Source organism: Pleurodeles waltl, chromosome 8, assembly GCF_031143425.1.
Source record: "Pleurodeles waltl isolate 20211129_DDA chromosome 8, aPleWal1.hap1.20221129, whole genome shotgun sequence".
NCBI classification, from domain to species: domain Eukaryota; kingdom Metazoa; phylum Chordata; class Amphibia; order Caudata; family Salamandridae; genus Pleurodeles; species Pleurodeles waltl.
Window position 1 is genome coordinate 280151827 of NC_090447.1, and position 20213 is coordinate 280172039.

Genomic DNA, 20213 nt, shown 5'->3' on the forward strand with positions numbered 1-20213 from the left:
TCCCTACTTAGACAGTTGAAAATATCATGAAATTATAGTAGAGGAACACGTTTCTCATAACTGGTTTTCTCTAAATGTAATTACCTGTGATATGGATATGGTGTTAACAGTTACTAGTTTGGTTTACAGCAATTTCAACTTTGTTACAAATACAATAATCAATTTTATCAACATACCTTCTGGTGATCACAGAAAAATGTCCAAACATATTTGGTGTACATTGTATAGGCAATGAAGTGTAATCATTATATTAAAAATAGTGTAGACCCCAGTAGAGCATCCTAACTTACCCCCTTTAGGGGTTTGTTCCTACTTTCTCAGCATGGAAGGGGGCGCTCCCCTTTAGTCACACACTCCGAAAGGTAGATTAATGTAGCATGACTCATAGTATCCACCTTTTGAAATGTTTTTCCAGATCCCCATCAGGGGCCTCCTTAAGGACAAACAATATGGAAGTATGAAAGACATATTGAACATTTAAAGCTACTGGGTCTCCATATTATTCATGTATCTGTTCTCTTTTAATGCAGGGTAGAAATAAGGTTCTAGGAGATCTAGGTACAAAACCCTCCTGGCCCCACCTGGAGTAATAAAGAGGACTTGGCCCTGATTTTCCTTTGAACATAAGGCAGGCGAGGGAATGATAGGAATGCATACAAAAGACCAATGTTCCATCTCATACAGAATACATCTTGAAGTGACTCTCTTGAAGGGAAAAAGTTTTAACACTGCTTGTTCTTGGAGGTGGCAAACAGATGTAGCCAGCACAGTGTTCACTGTACAAAGGATGCTTACTTTTGCTTTCTCATTGTGACACTGTTTGTGGTTGAACACTGGGCGCCTACTCAGTTTGTCTTCTTTGGCATACAGGGATTCTGTCAGGTAGATGACCACCAAACAATCTGCTGCTGGTCAATCCATCTCCAAAGGACGCAAAGCCTTCTAACACAGAAAACAGGACTCCACTCTTCCCTACTTGTTACAGTGGAACATGGCAGTTGTGTTGTCCATGAAACCTGCACCAATGTCCCCGTGTGGTGTGCAGGAAGGCTTTCCAGATGGACTGCACAAACCTCCAGAAGACATATATGGAAGTGGCACTCCACTGTAGACCAGAGGCCTCTGATCTTCATGAGCCCTGGATGGGATCAGAGGTAGCCCTGTGCTGGGCCCACTAAAATATGAGATTTCAAAACAGAGTCCTCACATGTGACAAGGATTATGCAGTACGTTAGGAGCGTAAGAAGGCTCAGAACCATCACTAAAGAGACTCAGGACTAAGCACCAACGATCAGAATTATATCTTAAATATATCTCAAACTCACTGTGGTGGTGGAAATGCCTTGAACACCACTGTATTCAAGATAGCCTCTATGAAGGAAATGCTCTGCATGGGTCTCAGGTAGAACTTTAACTTGCAGATGGAAAACCTCAAGCAGATCAAGAGAGCAGCCGTTGTCCGAAGGTGGTCTATGACTTACTGTGGTGAGGCTGACTTTAGCAGCCAGTTTTTTAGATACATTTATTTGTGTATCCCAGCCACCAAAGATAAGCTGCAACAACCCCATCACCTTTATGAACATCCATGTGCCTGAGGTAAGGCCTTTTGATCTTGCCCTGCCTGGGTTTAATTGCCGGAGGTGCTAAATTGTGCTAAATTGGCTTGAAGCCTCTGTCCTTTTGCATGAGAAGTGCCCTCGCCTGTCTGAGTTCGGCAATCATTTGATGGCACAACTTGGCCAGCAGAAGGCTGAATTCCTGCATAAAAATTGATGCAAACATTGCTTCAGTTAGTTCTTAAGATTAAGGCTAAGTAACTATTTACTATAATACTAATTCCAAAAACCTAACAACTTTAGAGTTTAGCCATCAGCAGCAGGTATACTTAATAACATGGCTTAACTCAGACGCAAAAGTACCTGTGCAATTAACAGCAGCAATGTCAAATGTATTTAAAAAATGATTCTACTTTGTAAACTGTACAGTTTTGCTCCCTCTGATGATCCAAACTAACCTAAAATGCTCATGCAACCTGCAACATAGATTTTCTTTTATATAAAGTAGTTTTTGAGGTTTTCACTAAGCAGCTATTTTATGATAAAGCTAGAGCCATACCTTTCACTAATTTACAAGTTAGATGTGGGCCTGTTGGATTAAAACACTACTATGGCTGCTCTACAAGTCCGAATGACCCTTTCATTAAAGCTGCTTTTCAAATGTTTGTCGAACCTTGTGCAAGCAGGGGTAGATTCAAATTATATCAAGTAAGTCTTCCTCATACCAGCCACAATGTCTGCATAACACAGAGGTTGGAGTTCATACTGGTATATTTGCCATTGTTGGTATATTACCCAGGTGCATCATCATTAAGCTGCGTTTCATTTGTGTTGGAAATGGCATAGAAAGGTAAGGGGCTGGAACCAGTTTAGTATAGTATTTTATAGGCATCCATGCATGTGAGCGGGAACTTAACTTCTGCAAATGACCGAAGTTTAGTGACCCTTTTTCAATGAGTCATACGAAGGCCTAGCATTCCACAACTCTTGCAGATGCAATTGATTGACAGAGAACCACAAATATTTGTTATAAACCGATTGGCGATCCTTCTCAAAAGCTGACCGGAGTGTAGTGTTTAGTACATCAACGTTACAAATAATAATTTTGTAATACGTCTTGATCGCTGTAGCTTTCACAGCTAAATCTTGTGGAGTTAGCCCACTTTCTAGACTAGGCTGAGCCAGAGAAGTAGATCATGGTAAGTTGAAGACAAGTCTGAAAACATCAAGCTGAATTTTGTCTATAAGTGTTGCTAGCAAGCCATTCGTCACCACACTGGAATAGGTGATTGTTAGCAGCAGTTTTGAAGAAATCATTGTCACTAACGGATGAATTGAAGGGTTATCCAGCTATTTGGACAGGGTGAAAAAAGCACAAATCAAAGCCGCAGCAATTAAACAATGGATGCAGGGAAGAAGCTAAATTCTAAGCACACAGAGGCCATAGGCTCACAATGCTCCCAGTACACTCTAATAAGCTTATATCTACTATAAACACCCATGCTTTCTTAGGCCAAAGAATGCCCTGCCAAAGCTTTGTCAAAAATATAATGAAGAAATTTGTAATGTTTTAGTTCAGGAATTCAGAGTTATGGGGTCACATGTCTAAGTGTTTTTCCGTCTTGAATCTGTAACTTGAAAATTACTTATTATTTACTATGTTCAATAAAGCACTGGATAGAATTGTATAAAACTACCTGCCTGCAAACAGGCATTGGAGAAAAAGACAGAGGTAGCTTGAGCAGGGCTGAGGTGCAATCTGTTTTTTTACCTGCTGTGACAGTTGGTAAATACTGCCTTTGGATTGCCAAGAAGTCTCTTTGTGGTTGTTTGAGTTTGGAGCATTTTGGTTACCTGGTAACAACTTACCTAAAGATTTCAAGCAAGTATAGGACTTTGGATAGAAACGGCCCTTGGACCGGGAACCAAAGGTACCCAATGACTTGGAGTGAGACCACGGTTTCAAACGTGACCTCTTCTATGCTTGGTTATGTAGTATTTCACCACCCACTTGCTGCCAACTTCGGATGCATGAGGAAACATTTCAGAAATGATTGAGTCGAGACTGGAGCCCAGACTGCAAAGGAATACATTGTGTGGGGGTCTATAACCAACAATTACTTCCTCCTGTCATGGCTCAGTTGGAATTCTTCCATTTTCACAGGATATACTGCCCCATCACATTGTCTGAATCTTTTTTGGGCTTCACGATAAACCAACAAAATTAGGAGTGGAGCTCCGGATCTGCTTTGAAGGTAGAGGAAAGAAAGGAATGATTGCAGTAGCAGGGGTGGCATCTACACGCGTTCCTTGTCAGGCACATTTGAGACGCTACAAAATCGAACCATGTCTGCATGCATGGGTCATTGATTGTTAAGAGACATTTTCAAATCTAGTCTGGTGATCTTTTAAAGGTGAGGAATCTGCAGTTACAAGTATCCATTAAAAAGGCTTATTTGAAATTTTGTCTTTGATGACTCAACACACTCCAATATTCTTTATTTCGGCTAAAAGCCATAAAAGTATCCAATAAGACAATATACCATAGTCACACAATAAAATAGAGAAAAAGAGATAAGAAAAAAAAAGTGCCATATAATACAATGAGAGTCCCTACCACTTTTTTCTAAAATAAATTGTATAAGCACGCAAGTATAAAAACAGTGTAAAACAGTCAATAAATGTTACAAATTAGAAACCATTCTGCCTTAGTTCTACTTGATTATCTGCTTTGGTCAAGTGTCTTTTTAGGCTTTGACTATCAGTCCTCAAGATTTTCTCTAGTTCTTATAGCCCATGCACTTTGGAGATATTTTGCGACTGCAAAGACTATCTTGTCACTTGTATCGCTTGCCAATATTTGTAAGGTTGTATTGTATTTCCTTATCCCCAGTGATCTACATAAAGGAATGATCCACTTCTTCCTAGGGACCAAATATCTAGGGCAAAAGAATAAAAAGTTGTAAGTGTCTCTGGTGGCCCGAGGCAGAAATGGCAAGAGCTCAAGTTATTATCCTCCTTACTCCATATTGCGGTGAATGTCTTGAGCTGCAAAATCCCTAGTCTAAATTTAATAAAAAGGCTTTTAATGTAAGGAGGATTTATATTGTCCATAAAGGCTTCAAACTTAGGGCTGCATTTATGGTCTAAAAATAATGTCCTGCTACCTTGGTCCTTTTTGGACCAAGTTTGCACCAGAACCATTCTCCAGTAACACCGCCTTATGCGTATTTTTGCTTCCTTAGATAGATTACAAGGGTCTCGCCACACCTCCTCCATTTTAATAAATTGGCTCATATCTCTAATGTATTTGAACCAAGGAATTTTCAGTGTGCCACCATTCGCTAGCAGCTCAACTGCTGATGCTTGATTCCTGGTCAGATGTTCAGATGTCCAAAGACGAAACCAATACTTAAGTGGTCTCAGGGCAATTTCATTGTGGATCTCATTTAGAACGAAGTCAAATCAAAGGAGTGTGAGAGGTGTGCTCATCGGCAGACGCAAGAAGTTACGTATAAAGCTATTTTCTACTGTTGTCAAGCTTCTGGAGTTGCAGTGTCCCCATAACTCGGTACCGTAGATTGAGGCCGCCACTGCCACTGCCTTATAGTGGCAGTAATGGCAGGTGAGATTTCCCCTTCTGAGGTGTTTGCAATTTTCCTCCCTATCACTGCCGGAGGACAGACAGACTCTTTTCAATTTGTGCGGACCATTGTTGGTCGTCCGCTAGTCTGATCCCTAAATAATCACATTAGCTAACTCTCTCTACCAATTGTCCTGCTATAGTCATTTTCCCCCTGAATGACTTGTGCGGATAAAAAACCATAGACCTGGTCTTAGTTGGATTTATTTGGCACAAAAGATAGAAAAGGCATCAAGCTCATTTTGGAGGCCCACTGGGGCTCTTGAAATCAGTAGAGTGTCGTCCGCAAACATGAGAATGGGGACCGGGACTCCTGCTAGCTTCGGGGCATCATGGTTACAATGCATCAGCTGATCTACCACACCGTTGATAAAGAGGTTAAACAGTGTGGGAGCTAAGACACACCCCTGTCTGACCCCCACCCACAATCAACGGCTTCTGTCAGGTCTCCACCTTGAGACCAACGTACCGGGAGTATGTTCCCTCATGGAGATGTTTTATCAGTCTCAGCAGTTCTTTATCAAGTTGATAAGACTCCAAGACATTCCACAGCAAGTCCTGTGGGACCAGATCAAAGGCAGTCTTTAATTCAATAAAGGCCACATACAAGTGTCTCTTATTGAGTATCAGGTATTTTCAGCAAAGGAGGTTGAATCTAAATGCCTGGTCTATTGTGCTAACTCCTTTCCTGAATCCTGTCTGGAAGTTGGAGAGGATCTGAGAATCCTCTATCCATGTCTGCAGTCTGGTCAAGACCTGCTTACAAAATACTTTTCGACTCACGTCAATTAAGCTTATTGGTCTGTAGTTGGTTGGAAATTCCCTTGCCCCCTTTTTAAATACAGGGACTATTATTGCTCCTTGCCATGTAGAGGGGAGCCCACCACCCCTCAAAATCACATTGCTAAGTGCATTTAGATATAAAGAACAAGTTCCGGGTCGAGATAGATACAGGTCACCTGAAATACCATCAAGACCAGGGGCCTTTCCTTTGCGTAGTGTTTGAAGGGCCAGAGTAGTTTATTTTAGGGAAAAGGAGTCCAAATCAAAATTAGATGAAGTAGCTACCACGGAAGTTGGTGTATAGGAAGTAGAAGGCCCCTCTAATGTTGATGAAGATTCATTGATGCAGCTAGGCCGAACCGCTCTGTACAGATTTCCAAAGTGTGACACCCAGGTTTCTGGCAGAATTGCTGGATAGCTCTCCACGTTTTGGGGAGGTCTCTTTTCTGTCACCAGTTTCCAAAACAGTTTTGTATACCTCTCATGGAGAGCATCTACCAGGGCATTCCAATTTTTAGTTTCCCACTCTTTTTTAGCATTTTTCACCACACTCATTGAACATGGCTGACACAGTTTTATCTCCACATTTTTCAACTTACCTTTCTTAAACTTAATATAGGTGTCACCCTAATTTGGTATCATGGAAATGATTAACACCAAAAACGGAAAAGGGACTCAGGAGATTCCTTGATATTCTAGTGTATTATGTAGAAACCTCATTTTCACCATGGGCAGGTCATATATTACTTCCAAGAGATGGTAGATGTGAACAGGTTGGTTTGCCCCATCTTTGTTTCACACTTCGATTATAAGAGAAAATTAATTAGAATTTATGCCAAAGTCTATACACTGACGTAACATACAGCATGTAGTTCAAAGTTGCAAATTTATCATGGCTGTTTGGGAAACATGATGACATTAATGAATGCAGAGGGTGACAAAGTATTTAAAATAGTCAACAACATATGCCTGGCTTTGAAAATAAGTTATCTATGTTTCTGCATAGGAATGCACTTTCTCATTCTTTATCTGGACTTCGGAATAAAGCATTCATAGCTTGAATACCATACCCAGCAGTGCCAAGCTGAGTTAAATCTGGCTTAAGAATATATTAATGCTGCTGCTTACCCAGGTGCATGCGTGGATCTATAGCTGGTACCCTCAGATTGGAAGAAAAAATATATATCCTGGAACCTGAGTGCAAGCCACGGATGGGTCTCCATCCAAAGTCATGTGTCTGATAGTCTTATTTTAAATTGCCTTTATAATTTCCAAGGAAGCACATCCACAATAATAAACAATTAATTACCTCAGCTACTGTAATGGAATCTGGATAGAATGAGTGAGTCATATGATTTCCCAACATGAGATAAACCAAAGAATCTTCATCGACTTGTAGACCAAAATATTCATTATAATCACCTGAGAATCCGGTACCTGAAAACAAAGAAAAAAAAAAAAGAGATTACAGAAATAGAAGACTTACTATGGTTCGGAATATTTACTGAAGAAACATAAAACAGGCGTGAATTCGGGGACCTACGTATGAGTGGCCTAAATGTATCCCCGCACAGATATGGCATCTGTTAACCAATGCCTTGAAGACTGATGTTAAAGTTATCAAAGTAAAAGCATACTGTAAAGAAATGTTGGCTATCCAATCTTAAATCAAATGGTGAGTACTTAAAGGTATCTCCATAGAACTGTTCTAAACCACAATGAACTGAAGTTAATCTATCTTCGGTTGAAATTGCCTGCTTTGGCCTCGTGCTTAACTACCTCAAAAGTGCTAATCAGGTATCTAAGAAGAATATCTCAAAATATTTTAGACAAAGTAATAGCTCAAAGTGTAACATTAGGAATTCCTTATATGTGCAGTGCTTGCACTTGAAAGAACTGGAAGATGTAAGATATTCTTCTAGCTAGTCTCCAGACTAAAGAAAATGTATATTATGAGGAAATTTCAGAAAGGCAAATAGAAGCAATCAACCTACGAGGATGAAGGGTGAAAAGAAGCCTAAGACTTGATATATTACATCTGATAAACCTAAAAGGGCAAATGAAAATTTCAATTAAAAGGGTATGTTCAAGTTTACTTTTTTGTAGCTTGGCTGCAACAAAGAGCACTCGAGATGTGCAAAAGGGTGTAAAAACTAATTCTATGAAGCAAGCAAAGTAAAGTTTTTATTTTTATTTTAATGGGCTTATACTTTTGAGTTCTGAGTATTCCTTCGTAGTCCTCGAGAAATATACTGGACTAGGGGCTCCATCGGGTTCGGGTTCTCCATGTACTAGTTATTTCCACAAGAAGTCAGGAGCCTCAAAATATGGCCTCCTGTATTCTCAAGGTTTCTCATGGTATTCACAAGTGCAGGCCTGGTTTAGAGAAACACTGGCCTTCAGACTTCATGTACATCCTGGGATCAGTTCCTGGCTCACTTCTAACTGTCTTTCCTTCCCTTGTCATGTGTCTTGCATATTGCTGGCTCCAAATCTTCTTCTGTACATGATTTGTTACTCATCTGAGAAGTCTTCTCTCAAGCTTATTTTTCCCTTGGGCACTGCTAGGCAAAGTGTCACATAATGACCACATACTACCTGTCCTAAAAAAAATTGCTCTACACCACAGCTTGATTATTTCATCCATAAATGTCCCAGAGTCCCATGTGAGCACTGACAGTTTGATTGTTTTTCTGGAATTGGTTCATGGCTTCAGACATGCTCAGCAAGAGCCTGCTTTGAACTGTGGATGGATATGTAGGAGAGTTTGGTGCTTTCTAGAAGCTGGTTGGCTCAGTCAATGAAGCCTTTGCTGGGAAGGTAATTTTGATTAATTTTCCTAGAGGTATATGGCACATCTCCAATGCAGGCTAATTGTGTCTGGCCAAAAAGATGTCATTCAGTCTTAGTTCTCCAACAGTTCATCAAAAGATTTTCCAAGTGGTAAATGTACTATTTGGTACAGTTTAAGAGATAGTAGCTATACTACCCAAATCTTCAGGAGCTCATCAGTCCAAAAAGTCCTTACTAACATCCTTGTGCACTACTGACCTCATTCAATAAATGAGGGAACAAGACTTTTAGAAGAGTTTCTGAAGATGTGAGGTCTGATGAAAAGTGTGATGCTGCCTGCAATCACAAGCAGTGTGAATACATGAATATATACAGTGAACTTAATGGACTGACTTAAGGTCAGATAAACACACTAGAGGCATTTCCGGTTAGAATGTTGTTTCCATTTATCCTGTGGTAAAGTGTGGCCTGTTAATGACTGAAAGTAAGGAGAAGGAAGTGAAGACTGGCCACAGATTACCAAATTGACGCCTCCACTACCACACCCCCATATTAAAAAAAGAATCTGAATCTTTGATGGACAGAAATGTGAATAAAAACTGGTAATTTTGGATGCTATAGTGCAAAGTACAAAGGCTAACACAGATTTAATGTAGGTGGCAGTATCTACAGTACATCAAGACCTAAAAAACTGGGGAGGCCCCCCAGGTAAAGGAGACTGACAATAGGATCAGCAGACTTGGAGAAATTACAACAGAAGTGCTTGAAACACAAAGATAAGTTTAAGACTTGGATGAAAGGCACAAGGGTGGAAACCTGAGAATGTTTTGGTTGCAAGAAGAAGCAGCAGATAGAGCAGATAACTGCACAGAGTTCTAGGAAACAAGGTTACCGCACACCCTAAGGCTCTCCTTTTCTAGAGAATTTGAGACAGAACGGGCACTTAGACGTTTGATAAAAAAAAAAAAAAACATGCTAAATTTCCATAACCATTAGGACCTCTAAGGCCTCAGCATACATTATACAATATATGCATAAAGGAACTCAAAATTTCAGGAAATGGATCAACAATTAACATCTCATATGGCTACAGGAAAAAGGACATGAGAATTTACTAAAATTTTCTGGTGCCGAGACAGCAGCTCAAAAAAAAAAAAAATCACATTTCCTTTTTATTTGTAGGTCCATAGATTTTCAAAGGACAGACTAGTATTATGACAAACCTGCTGAAGTAGGAATGTTAATTGCCAACTTCTCAGAATAGGCTATAGAAACACAAATATTCTATGGTCAAAACACTCTTTTGGAAGACATAGATATGCCAGTCACTTCCCTCCAAGTTATTCAATATTTTTTTTCCTGTGTAGCATTTGCCTTATGATGGAATATTCTTTAAAAATGAAATGTATGCACTCGAAAGGAGGATATATTTTGATGGATAAATGTTTTATGGCAGAAGTTTATTCTCCCTGCCATTCTAGCTTTAGTCATAAAATAATTAATAACTGAGGGGAGCATGCAGAGACAGATTCACATTGTAACAGCATTGCCACTCATGACCTAGGAATAGTTGATTTACTAGGAAATATTGCAATGTCTGTTATACTATTCACCTCCGAGACCTCAGAACTATATATCCTTACATCTTACCCTTAATGAAAATAGGATTGATTAACTATCCTGTGAAGAGGAGAAATGTATTGCTATGGTAATGGACACTAGATTACCCCTTAGCACTTGCCATGGTGAACTAAGAAACTAACTTAATGGGGTGTTCTATATTCATTTTTAAGGGGTGCCCAACTGCTTCACTTGAACACCTGAGTATGTGTTAAGGTGAACAACTGCACTAGGGTGACTTAAATGGTAGACTAGCATGTTTCACTGCTTCAGTGAGCAGGCAATATGGTTATTCTTGGTGCAACCACATTTGGCCAGCAAACAGATCTTGGTTCTTTGAATGATAACAAGGAACAAACTGGTGGTGAAAGTTAGCAAAACATAAATCTTACTACATTGCAGTGTTAAATATACGATCTGTTGGAAGCCTTTCTACAGTATTTATTAAGGTGTCTTTGTTGAATCTGTTCAGCCGTTTGTGTTCATTACTATTCTTACCGCAAATACATTCCCAAAGTTACAAACAGAGGTCTGACTTTGAGACAGGCTGCTCTAGGGACTAGAAAGTTCATGTCACCCCTCATAATTAAGACTAGAATTACTTATGCCAATATGTCACTTATATGGATGTGCAATTTATTATTTCAAGCCATTGAATGAAGGGTGCCATAATACGCACACACACTAAAATCTGACTGTGGTCAGAATTCAAGGGCCTGTCCCTGGGTAATTAATACATGTCTGTGGGTGAAAAATATAACATTCATTTTTAAACCAATTTGGGGTTGTTGAACTAAGGAAGCAACCCATAGCATATAAGAATTTAAAACGTATTCAAAGATGTAAGAGCAAAAATCTATTTTAAGGCACACCTAGTTAGATTTAGCAAGTACACATAGCTGGATTATACCATAGACACACACACACAGTGTTAAAGCCAAACAGACATGGTTGACCTTACATGTTAAAGTCCTGGCTCAAAATTCTTGAGGTTTCACTTACTGCTGATCTCAACTGCTGCACATGTTGGTGTGGGGATTCTAAATGTTTTTTTGCAGGAGATATATATTCGTGGAGACAAACTTGTAGTATTAAAAAATTACATTTATTTAAACCAAAGGTTTGTTAAGCTACAACATAGCATTACACATTATTAAACTTTAAAAATCATTTAAATCTCATGCCTCTCTTCTAGGCCAATAACAACCAACCCATTGCACAGGTTACATCCAAACATTTCATATCAAATAAAATGTATTGCCTCATCCCTTACCGAAAACCTTATTTCTTAAAGAAACTATTTTAAAAAGACAATGTCTTAAAAATATAAAATCTACACAATCCATTAAAACAGGAACTGAAGATCAGTCCAATAATAACCCTCAATTGCAAATCCCTCTGCCCATTCCATAGCCTTCCCTCTGCCAAATGCCCTCAAATAGGTTGGACTGAACCCCAGACAAAATCTTAATCCTGATTAATGCATTGCTGGATGGGATAGACTAGCTTGATAAGGGAAGGGCGATGTATGAGCACAGGAAACTGTTAGATGGGCTTTTTTGTAGATATTTCAAGTCTCTGCTCCTGGATTCCTATGCACCAATTTCAAACATTAAAACAATAATTCACAAAAAATACACAAACAAGTACACACCAAACAAAGACTCTAAATACTAAATATATGATTATTTCATAATGAAAAAAGTTGCAAAAATTGATAACATTTAATGGGAAGGTTGGTGCTGCATCTCAGCGACTAACATTAAAGTTTGGTTTTATTTAGGAAAGCTGAATCCTCAGGACAGATTCTACATTTCCCAAGAGATTTCAGTTTTTATTTTTAGCTACATAAGATCTGAGAAAGCTTTTCACATAAATATGAGGTGGGAAAAGGAAGTAAAGCCATAAAGGCATCTCATCTCTCCATATTCTCTTTGTCACATGTAATTAATTTGTTTTGTAGAACCTCTCAAACAGTGTAGTGTGTTGGAGTACTTTACAGGGGATTACAAGGTGCAGGATTCATAAGTCATCCATACTGGTAGGCATTTTCTAAGCATGCTTGGTCTGGAGAAGCACAAACTCAGAATTCAGAACATATCACAGTGGTTTGAGTTGACTTTATCAATAAGGATGTATTTATATGCATGCAAACCTTTTTTAGTAGCATAAGGATAATGAAAGACTTGGTGTAAAACTATAACTTTCTAATCTGTGCAATGCAGTTTACATGTAGTTCCTTGATGGCAGTGCGTAGCTCACTGTGTTAGATTATGATTGTAACTTATGAACTACAGAGCAACAAAAGGATCTCTGTGACAAAGGCAGTAAAACATTGTGCTACACACATAAAATACTGTTCTAGGCAGATTAACCGCTACCTTAGATGAGTCAAAACTGTCACTAGACAAAACTCCCACCTCTCTCCAGCAGGTACATTAATCATCACAGTTATCTTGATACTTTTATTTTTCCTCAGTGATAAATGTAAAAACATGCAGCGAGAGGCTTCAGCTGGAGAAGGGCCTTCCTGAAGTCCCAGGCCTGCGAACGCCCAGTGAATGTGTCACGGATCCCTGGGGGCCCACGGACCACAGGGAGGGAACCACTGCCTTATATCCCTTCTCAATGTTAGTAGGGGTACATCAATTTTGCAAACCTTTATTTTAAAAAAGTGAGACAACTTTGCCAGCAGATTGCCTACCAGTCTCAACTAATGTAAGTCACTAGTGCATATCTCCTTGCCGCACAGAACTGACAATGTTACATTACTTGCTGTTATTAATTGATACCAAACCATGAACAAAGTTAAAGCAGGTGCATTCTAAGAGTTCAACTTATTGTCTGCCCTAAACAACTGGATCACAGAGCATGAGGGGAGATCAAGAGCTTTTAAAGACGGGCTCCTTCTAATTTCTCCCAATCATGTCCACATCCTAAGTCTAGGGTTTCTGCACTATAAAGCAAATGTGGGGGTATGATTGCTTTATAAGCTGTGAGGATGGGTTGGAGTTTTGGTCCTCCGAACTCCCTTTTAAATTTCTTCAACCCACCATGGCTAATACCCAGGTTTTCAAGGCTTTGAGGTGCATCTTCCACTGTAACTTACTGTTCAATATTACCAATAGTTATTTATAGGATGAGGACTACTACACAATTAGTCCTAGTCATTTTAATTTAAACAGCTTGCACTTCTTCTAAAATACCAGCGTATTAGTTTTTTATAAATTAATTATGAACTTGTTATTCCGGCAACATTTGTCAAAAGCATGTAATTTTCTTTGCAAGCCATTAATCGGCATAAAGTGAGAAAAGTAAACACAGCCCTCCCATGGGATCACTGTACAACAGCTGTCAGGTCTGAAAGGTACAATGAAAACAATGTTCAGCGCCAAGACACATCACTGTTGAAGCCTTTTACTAATAGGTATTTTACGGAAAAGAATGTACTTCTCATCAAGAACAACTCTGGCCCAGTCCTCATCATTACTCAATTTTCCCCAAAGAACAGAACGATCTACTGAGTCAATGGCAGCAAAAAAAAAAAAAAAAAATCCACAAAACAGCAAAGGAGATTACCTCTTGTCTCTTATTCTTTTGGCGATAGCCCATATGCTAAAACAATGATCCATTGTTGAGTACTATTCTTTAAAGTCCCCTTGTTCAATGGGCAATAAAGCTTATATCCAACCCTTCAAATAAGCCAACATTGCTTTCAAGAACATTTTACACGTACATCAAGTACGTGCATGAAGAGATCATTTTGGGGATTGGCTGGATCATCTCTTAAGTACCGGCCTTATGATTGCACCTTTTCAGCTTCTGGACAACAGCTGGACTTAACAAATTCATTAAAAGTTAATCTTAAAAATTGGACCCTTGTCCAAGGGGTCGCTCCCCTCATGCCAGTTTCCTTTTATAAAATAAAAGCCCTGGTGTCTAGTGGGCATTTTAGAAGCCAGATTGCTTAAAGGGTTAATCTGTATATTCAGCCTTAGTTTTACACAACATTTTGGCCTACTCTGTATTCCTCGTTTTTCTTTTGAGTTGTCTTAATTTTCTCAGTTCCCTCTTTAAATCATGACACAGAGTTAAACCATCTAGCAGAATCTGCCATATCTGCACTTGTGTCCTACTGGTTGGTTTATTCCCACAAAATACTTGTAAACAGTATGCAGCTCTTTTTATTATGGAGGACTATCAATCTGATGACCCTTGATACTTCCCCACACACTTTTCCAAATCTATTGAGAAATAGAATTGTGGCAACTGCTTTTCATCAACGAGTGTTACCCACTCTTTGGGAAAACTAATTTCTAGGGGGAAATTTATTCTCAAGCCATCATTTTCATGTGTAGTCCCAGAGATGATCATTCCCTACCCAATCTAACACCTGGGTGTTTTTGCAATTCTCAAAGTTCCCAAATTGAGTGAAAATACAATCAATTAGCCCTTTCAAGTTACCTTGTTGGAAAGTTTGCTTGCGGGCCTATCAGAACCCCCAGGTCCCTTATGACATATAAATACCTCTTCAACAAGGGCTTTTTGCATTTCTCCTCTTTTGTCATTCCAGATTTTAGAAAAGCAGTTGATGAAATTATGTATATAGCTAGTATATCTCCTAACATCACACCCTCCCGGACAGCTGACAAGCAAATGTTAAAATCCCCCTTGAATAAAATTGGAGTATGTTTGTATATAGCACATAGGTTGACAAGGTCCATGCTAAACAGTTGTACTTGATCAGGATTGAATAGCTTCCCTTCCAGTTCCATGTAGACATTCAGCATAACAACTCTTTTTATGAGTGCAGAGTTTTTATAACAAATGGATGTATCCAGTCACTTTTTTAAAAAAAATATATTTTTAAATATTTTTTTTATCATTTTAAAACAAATCAAAGAACAAACATATCAATGCACTTCAATCATGTACATTGAACAGCATATAAATGGTCAAGCAACACCACAAATTACATATAATATCTTGTGTGCTCAGAGGACAACCGGGCAGACGCAGACAGAAAACAGTTAGTACTGAAATAGACAGATTGACATGCTTGGATTGATTCAACATGAGCTGACATTAGTTGGCTGCGACGTTGGAGGAGAAGTGGCCAGTGTGGATAAGTAGCCCCTCAGCGTCTGCCAAATGTCCTTAAACCTAGATCTTACAGGCTGTAGTGAGGCATAAAGTTCGCTTTTAGTGTTGCAATACGTGAGACTGCCCAACCAGGAATGAACAGTAGATGCATGTTTGGACTCCCATCGGATTGCAATCTCCTGTTTAGCCAGCAGGAGTGATATCGCTGTGAGGTGCCTTTTGGGCTTGGGTAAGTCACCTGTGTAGCCGAGAAGGGCCAAAAGTGGGTCCGGCTACATAGGCCAACCCACAATGGCCGACAATCTGTCATACCTTGCACCAAAAAAGGGCTAATGTTAGGGCAGGTGCAGGTCATATGTGAAAAACCAGTGATCAAGGCACAGCACTTGGGGCAGGCAGCAGAGTGGCTCTGGTCCATTCGAGCTGTACGTCTGGGGGGTGAGGTATACCCTTCTAAGGAATTTGAAGTGTACTAACTTGTGGCCTTGGTTAAGTGAGACAAACCTGGTCTGTACACAACATGCCTCCCAGACTTTTGGGGATAATGGAAAACCAAGATCTCTTTCCCAGGATTCCCTTAGTCGTGTATCTGGAACTGGTAGGGCCCTAATGCAAACTGAGTAAAGTGTGGCTAACAAGTGCGTCTCCAAGTCTGTCGTAGCAACCAGCGTAAGTGGTGTAAACACCGCAGAAGTCAATAGATATGTAGTGTAATGTGCTCGTAGACGCGCTGTAGACAGCGTAGTACAAAGTGTTGCAAGTGTTTGGATCTGCAAAGCGAGTATCTGTAGTGTGAAAATATGTGGTCATCTGGGAAAACATCCCCGAAAGGGTCAAGTTGAAAAACATATTGTACACTGTACAAGCGCCGCCTGTGTGATGGGTATAAATGGATTGTTAATCAGGGTCAGCATAGGGGAGTACAATGTATTGCACTGAAGCAATCATGCCAATCTGCGCAATGCCCGGCTAGTTGTGGAAATAGTCTGAACATCTCTGCAATGTAGTGGAACACCCACAGGCAAATGGGCACTCAGCAGGACAGGAAATGGCTGGTCCCGCTCAGGGATAGAGTAAGAAAAGCGGGCATCAGGATGATATCAGTGATATGTGTACTGACACTATGCCACTAAATAGTGAAGCTGGAAGTGACAAATCCCCAAACCCACCTCACTCATGCAGGAAAGCAAGGATCTCCCATCGAATGTGCAGATGTTTATCTGCCCATACCAGTCGAATGACCAGGCTATGAAGTGTTTCAAAAAAACAAGAGCTATTGTGCTGGATCAGAATATTTAGAAATAAATACAGAATTGTGGAAGAACCACCATTTTTATGAGCGATATCCGGCCCGCCATGGAGATCAGCAGCTTCCTCCACCTATTCACCTGCGCGGTGAATCTCTCAACCGCAGGTCCATAATTTAGCCATATCACCTGCTCCTTGTCTCCGTGCAAATGAATACCTAAATATTTTGCCGAGCCCAGGCACCAGCGCATGGGAAATTCTGTCTCAGTTGGACAAGTAACGTCAGTCAGCATAAACAACTGATTTACTCTAATTTATATGCAGCCCAGAGAACTCTCCAGAGTGAGTCACCTCTGCCAATATTGGCACCAGGTTCGTATCTGGATGGCAGACAAATAGCAGGATGTCATCTGCATATAGCGACACCAGGAACGGTGCACTGAACCACTGCAGTCCCCTGTGGATATGACCCTCACGTAAGTGGCATACCAGGGGGCCCATTGCCAGGATAAAGAGCTGAGGTGACAAAGGGCACCACTTCTGTCTACCGCGTGTTATGGGGAAAAATAAGGAGAGCTCACCATTAAGCCGTATGGCTGCTGCTGGCTTTGAGTACAGCGCGTCAAACAGTTTGGAGTAGCCTCGGGGGAACCAAAGCTTATTAAGGACAGGGCGTGGAAAGGGCCACTGGAGTGAATCGAAAGCCTTTTTGGCATCCAATAAGGCGATTGCCACCGGAACCTCTGGGGACACTCTGTTCATCACTGAAGACAGTGTGAAGATTGATAGAGGTGGAGCAGTGCAGAACAAAGCCAGACTAAGCAGGGGAAATAATCGTTTTCCAACAAGATGGAGAGGTGGGAAGCAATCATTTTGGCCAGGATCTTATTGTCGAAATTTATCAGCGAGAGAGGGCGACATTTTCAAGATGGGTTGATGGTGCTGGAGAAAGAGATTGAAGAAATGGAAAAGGCTCATATTCAGGGAAAAATTATGGCTGTACAGCCTGATTCAATTAAGTACAAACATCATCATGTATTGAGTCAGAGGGTGGTTTTGAGGTTATAAAAACTAAATGCAAATACTTCTTTGAGGCTAATAAAGTTGGAAACATACTGGCTGCATATTGAAAACTTAAGGGATCATAATAATTTATTCTCTTTAATAATATAGACAGGGCTGTGTTGTACAAATGAAGTATTGCTTACGTTTTGAGGGCCTACACCACAACTCTATATCTAAAAAAAAAAAAAAGCTTCTATTATACTGAAAACCTAAAAGCCTCATTTGAACAACGTGGTATTAACACATGAGAAATTTATTTCACGAGTGATTAATCCACTCAAGGTAGGTAAGGCTCTAGGACAGGAAAATTTAATTTTCATAATTAATCAGGAATTTAAAAGGGATTTCATTGGAATTTTTGAGCCACTTTGCCACCGCAAGTAAAATACAGAGTGCAGCTGCCAATGCTATCATCATAGTTTTATCCAAGGGGAGTGAAGACATTATGCTCTCCAAAAATTCAGACCGATATCTTACTAACATCGATTGCAAAACTGCACCGAAATCCAGCCAAAAGGTTGTAACATATCTTGACACAGATTATACACCCTGATTCATTAGTTTTTTAATAGGCTTTCAGTTAATATTACAAGGTTTGCTCATATTCTAGCGAGCACGAACCTTGTCGATTCTTATGTGGCTGCAGTAGTTTTGGAGGCAGAAAAGACCTTCAGCAAAGTTTATGCACCTGCCTCGTTTTAGTGTGTAAAATACTGAGTCCCTGACCTTCATGTCAAGGTAATATGCAGAGACAACCATTATGGCAGCTCCTAAGGTAAAATATTTGATTAGGCATTTGAGAGATTTTTTTACTAACAAACGGATGCCATGGTTTTTACATTTTTGTGCAAAGGGAAGCAACCAATATTTACAAATAAGAAACAAACTGAAGAAATTATTTGAGTTATGAATGTAGCTGACGTTTTTTCTCTTTCAGACAGTTTTCCTGATTAGAAAAGGAATTAATTAGTTTTGTAATGAGGTACGGAGTCTGCGAGATTGAGTGACAGTAGAACGAACACTCATTCACCCGCCCCTCTGGTGTCATCATTAACTAACTTGCTGAGGGATTATCTCATTTGAGGCAGATATTATAAGGCACTGTTCAGTCTACACGGAAAACTTCATGCAAGAGTTGTAAGTTTCACTCGAGTCACTATGAGACATTAATTGAATCAAGGTTAAATAACCTGAATTATCTAATGTGCTTTCAAAACGACAAAAGCAAAGCTATATAGTAGCACAGGTATATTTGCTTCTAAGATCGATATCGGATAGGGGTGCAAACTGGTTCAGGAAAAGGGCGGCGTAGGCTACACACGATAGAGATCGATTATTATTTAAGATGATTGGCAACTAGTGTGGAACGAATATGTCAAACTGAAACCAACATGCATATTAGCTCAAACTAAATACTCTACCCTGCTGAGATCTTGTTGGGCACCTGAAAAGTTAGGCTAATTAAACTTGAACCCGGATAGTGTAGGCAGGAATTGCCACAAAGATATATAAGATATTGAACGTTTCTTTAGCCGCAAGCATGCTTGTCGGTTTGAGATGGAATTCAGAAATACATACTAGACATTTTTCATATCTGTGCATCTCTGGATTTTCAGAGTGTCTCTGTGGGCCCCTAGATTTCTTGTGCTTATGAGGACTGACCTCTGATGAAACATCCCTAATATACCCGATGTTTATGATTATTGTGAAACTCATTCTGTCCAACTGGAAATCAGCCAAAAAAATTATATATTTCTACTTGTTGGACTTGGCTGTGCTTTGCTAGGTGCGCCTATAATACAAGGCTGATACACAAAATGTTATTTCAAGCAAAAGGGCGTTATTGCAAGACTCTGGAAATTTGCCTTAAAACACTGACTCCCATGGGTCAGCATTTGTTTGACAGGCTAGTTTTATGTTGCTCTCTCTTTCCCCTCACTTCTTCATGGCTAATGGCCGAAAGGAGAAATTAAATTGGTTGCTGGTAACGGATGTCCACATATTAATTCAGTCTGACTGTTAGATTTCAGTTCCCTTTCTTCCTTTTTTTAAAATGAATTCTTAGTTCAACATGGGTATTATTACCTTACTACAACAAGACTCAATTATAAGACCTATTTGCTCTGCTGCATGGCACAAAAATAAACGTGGTGATGCGATTGGTGTGTCCTTTTGTAGGCACGCACGTGCTTTCAACGCACACTTGTATGCCTATAAGTGGACACAGGATTTGTTTTCTAATTTACAGATCCAAGATTAATTTGGAAAAAGAAAAAAAACAAGCATTGGCAAAGCCAATAGGTTTCGCCTATGAAAGATCTTTTGGCCTTGTCAGTGTTTAGATATGTTTTACAGTAGACAGGGTTGCTGTGCAATATGGCTTAAAGTAAAGAAAAATGTTG

General features: G+C 39.8%; 1 protein-coding gene across 1 annotated transcript in view; it reads right to left on the minus strand.

The window, feature by feature from the left end:
• Positions 1 to 20213, minus strand: part of GBE1 (1,4-alpha-glucan branching enzyme 1) — a 745843-nt gene that overhangs the window by 285883 nt on the left and 439747 nt on the right. The window contains exon 9 of the mRNA XM_069204143.1: positions 7292 to 7419. Within this exon, the coding sequence (XP_069060244.1) occupies positions 7292 to 7419 (128 nt within the window). The remainder of the gene's footprint in view (positions 1 to 7291; positions 7420 to 20213) is intronic.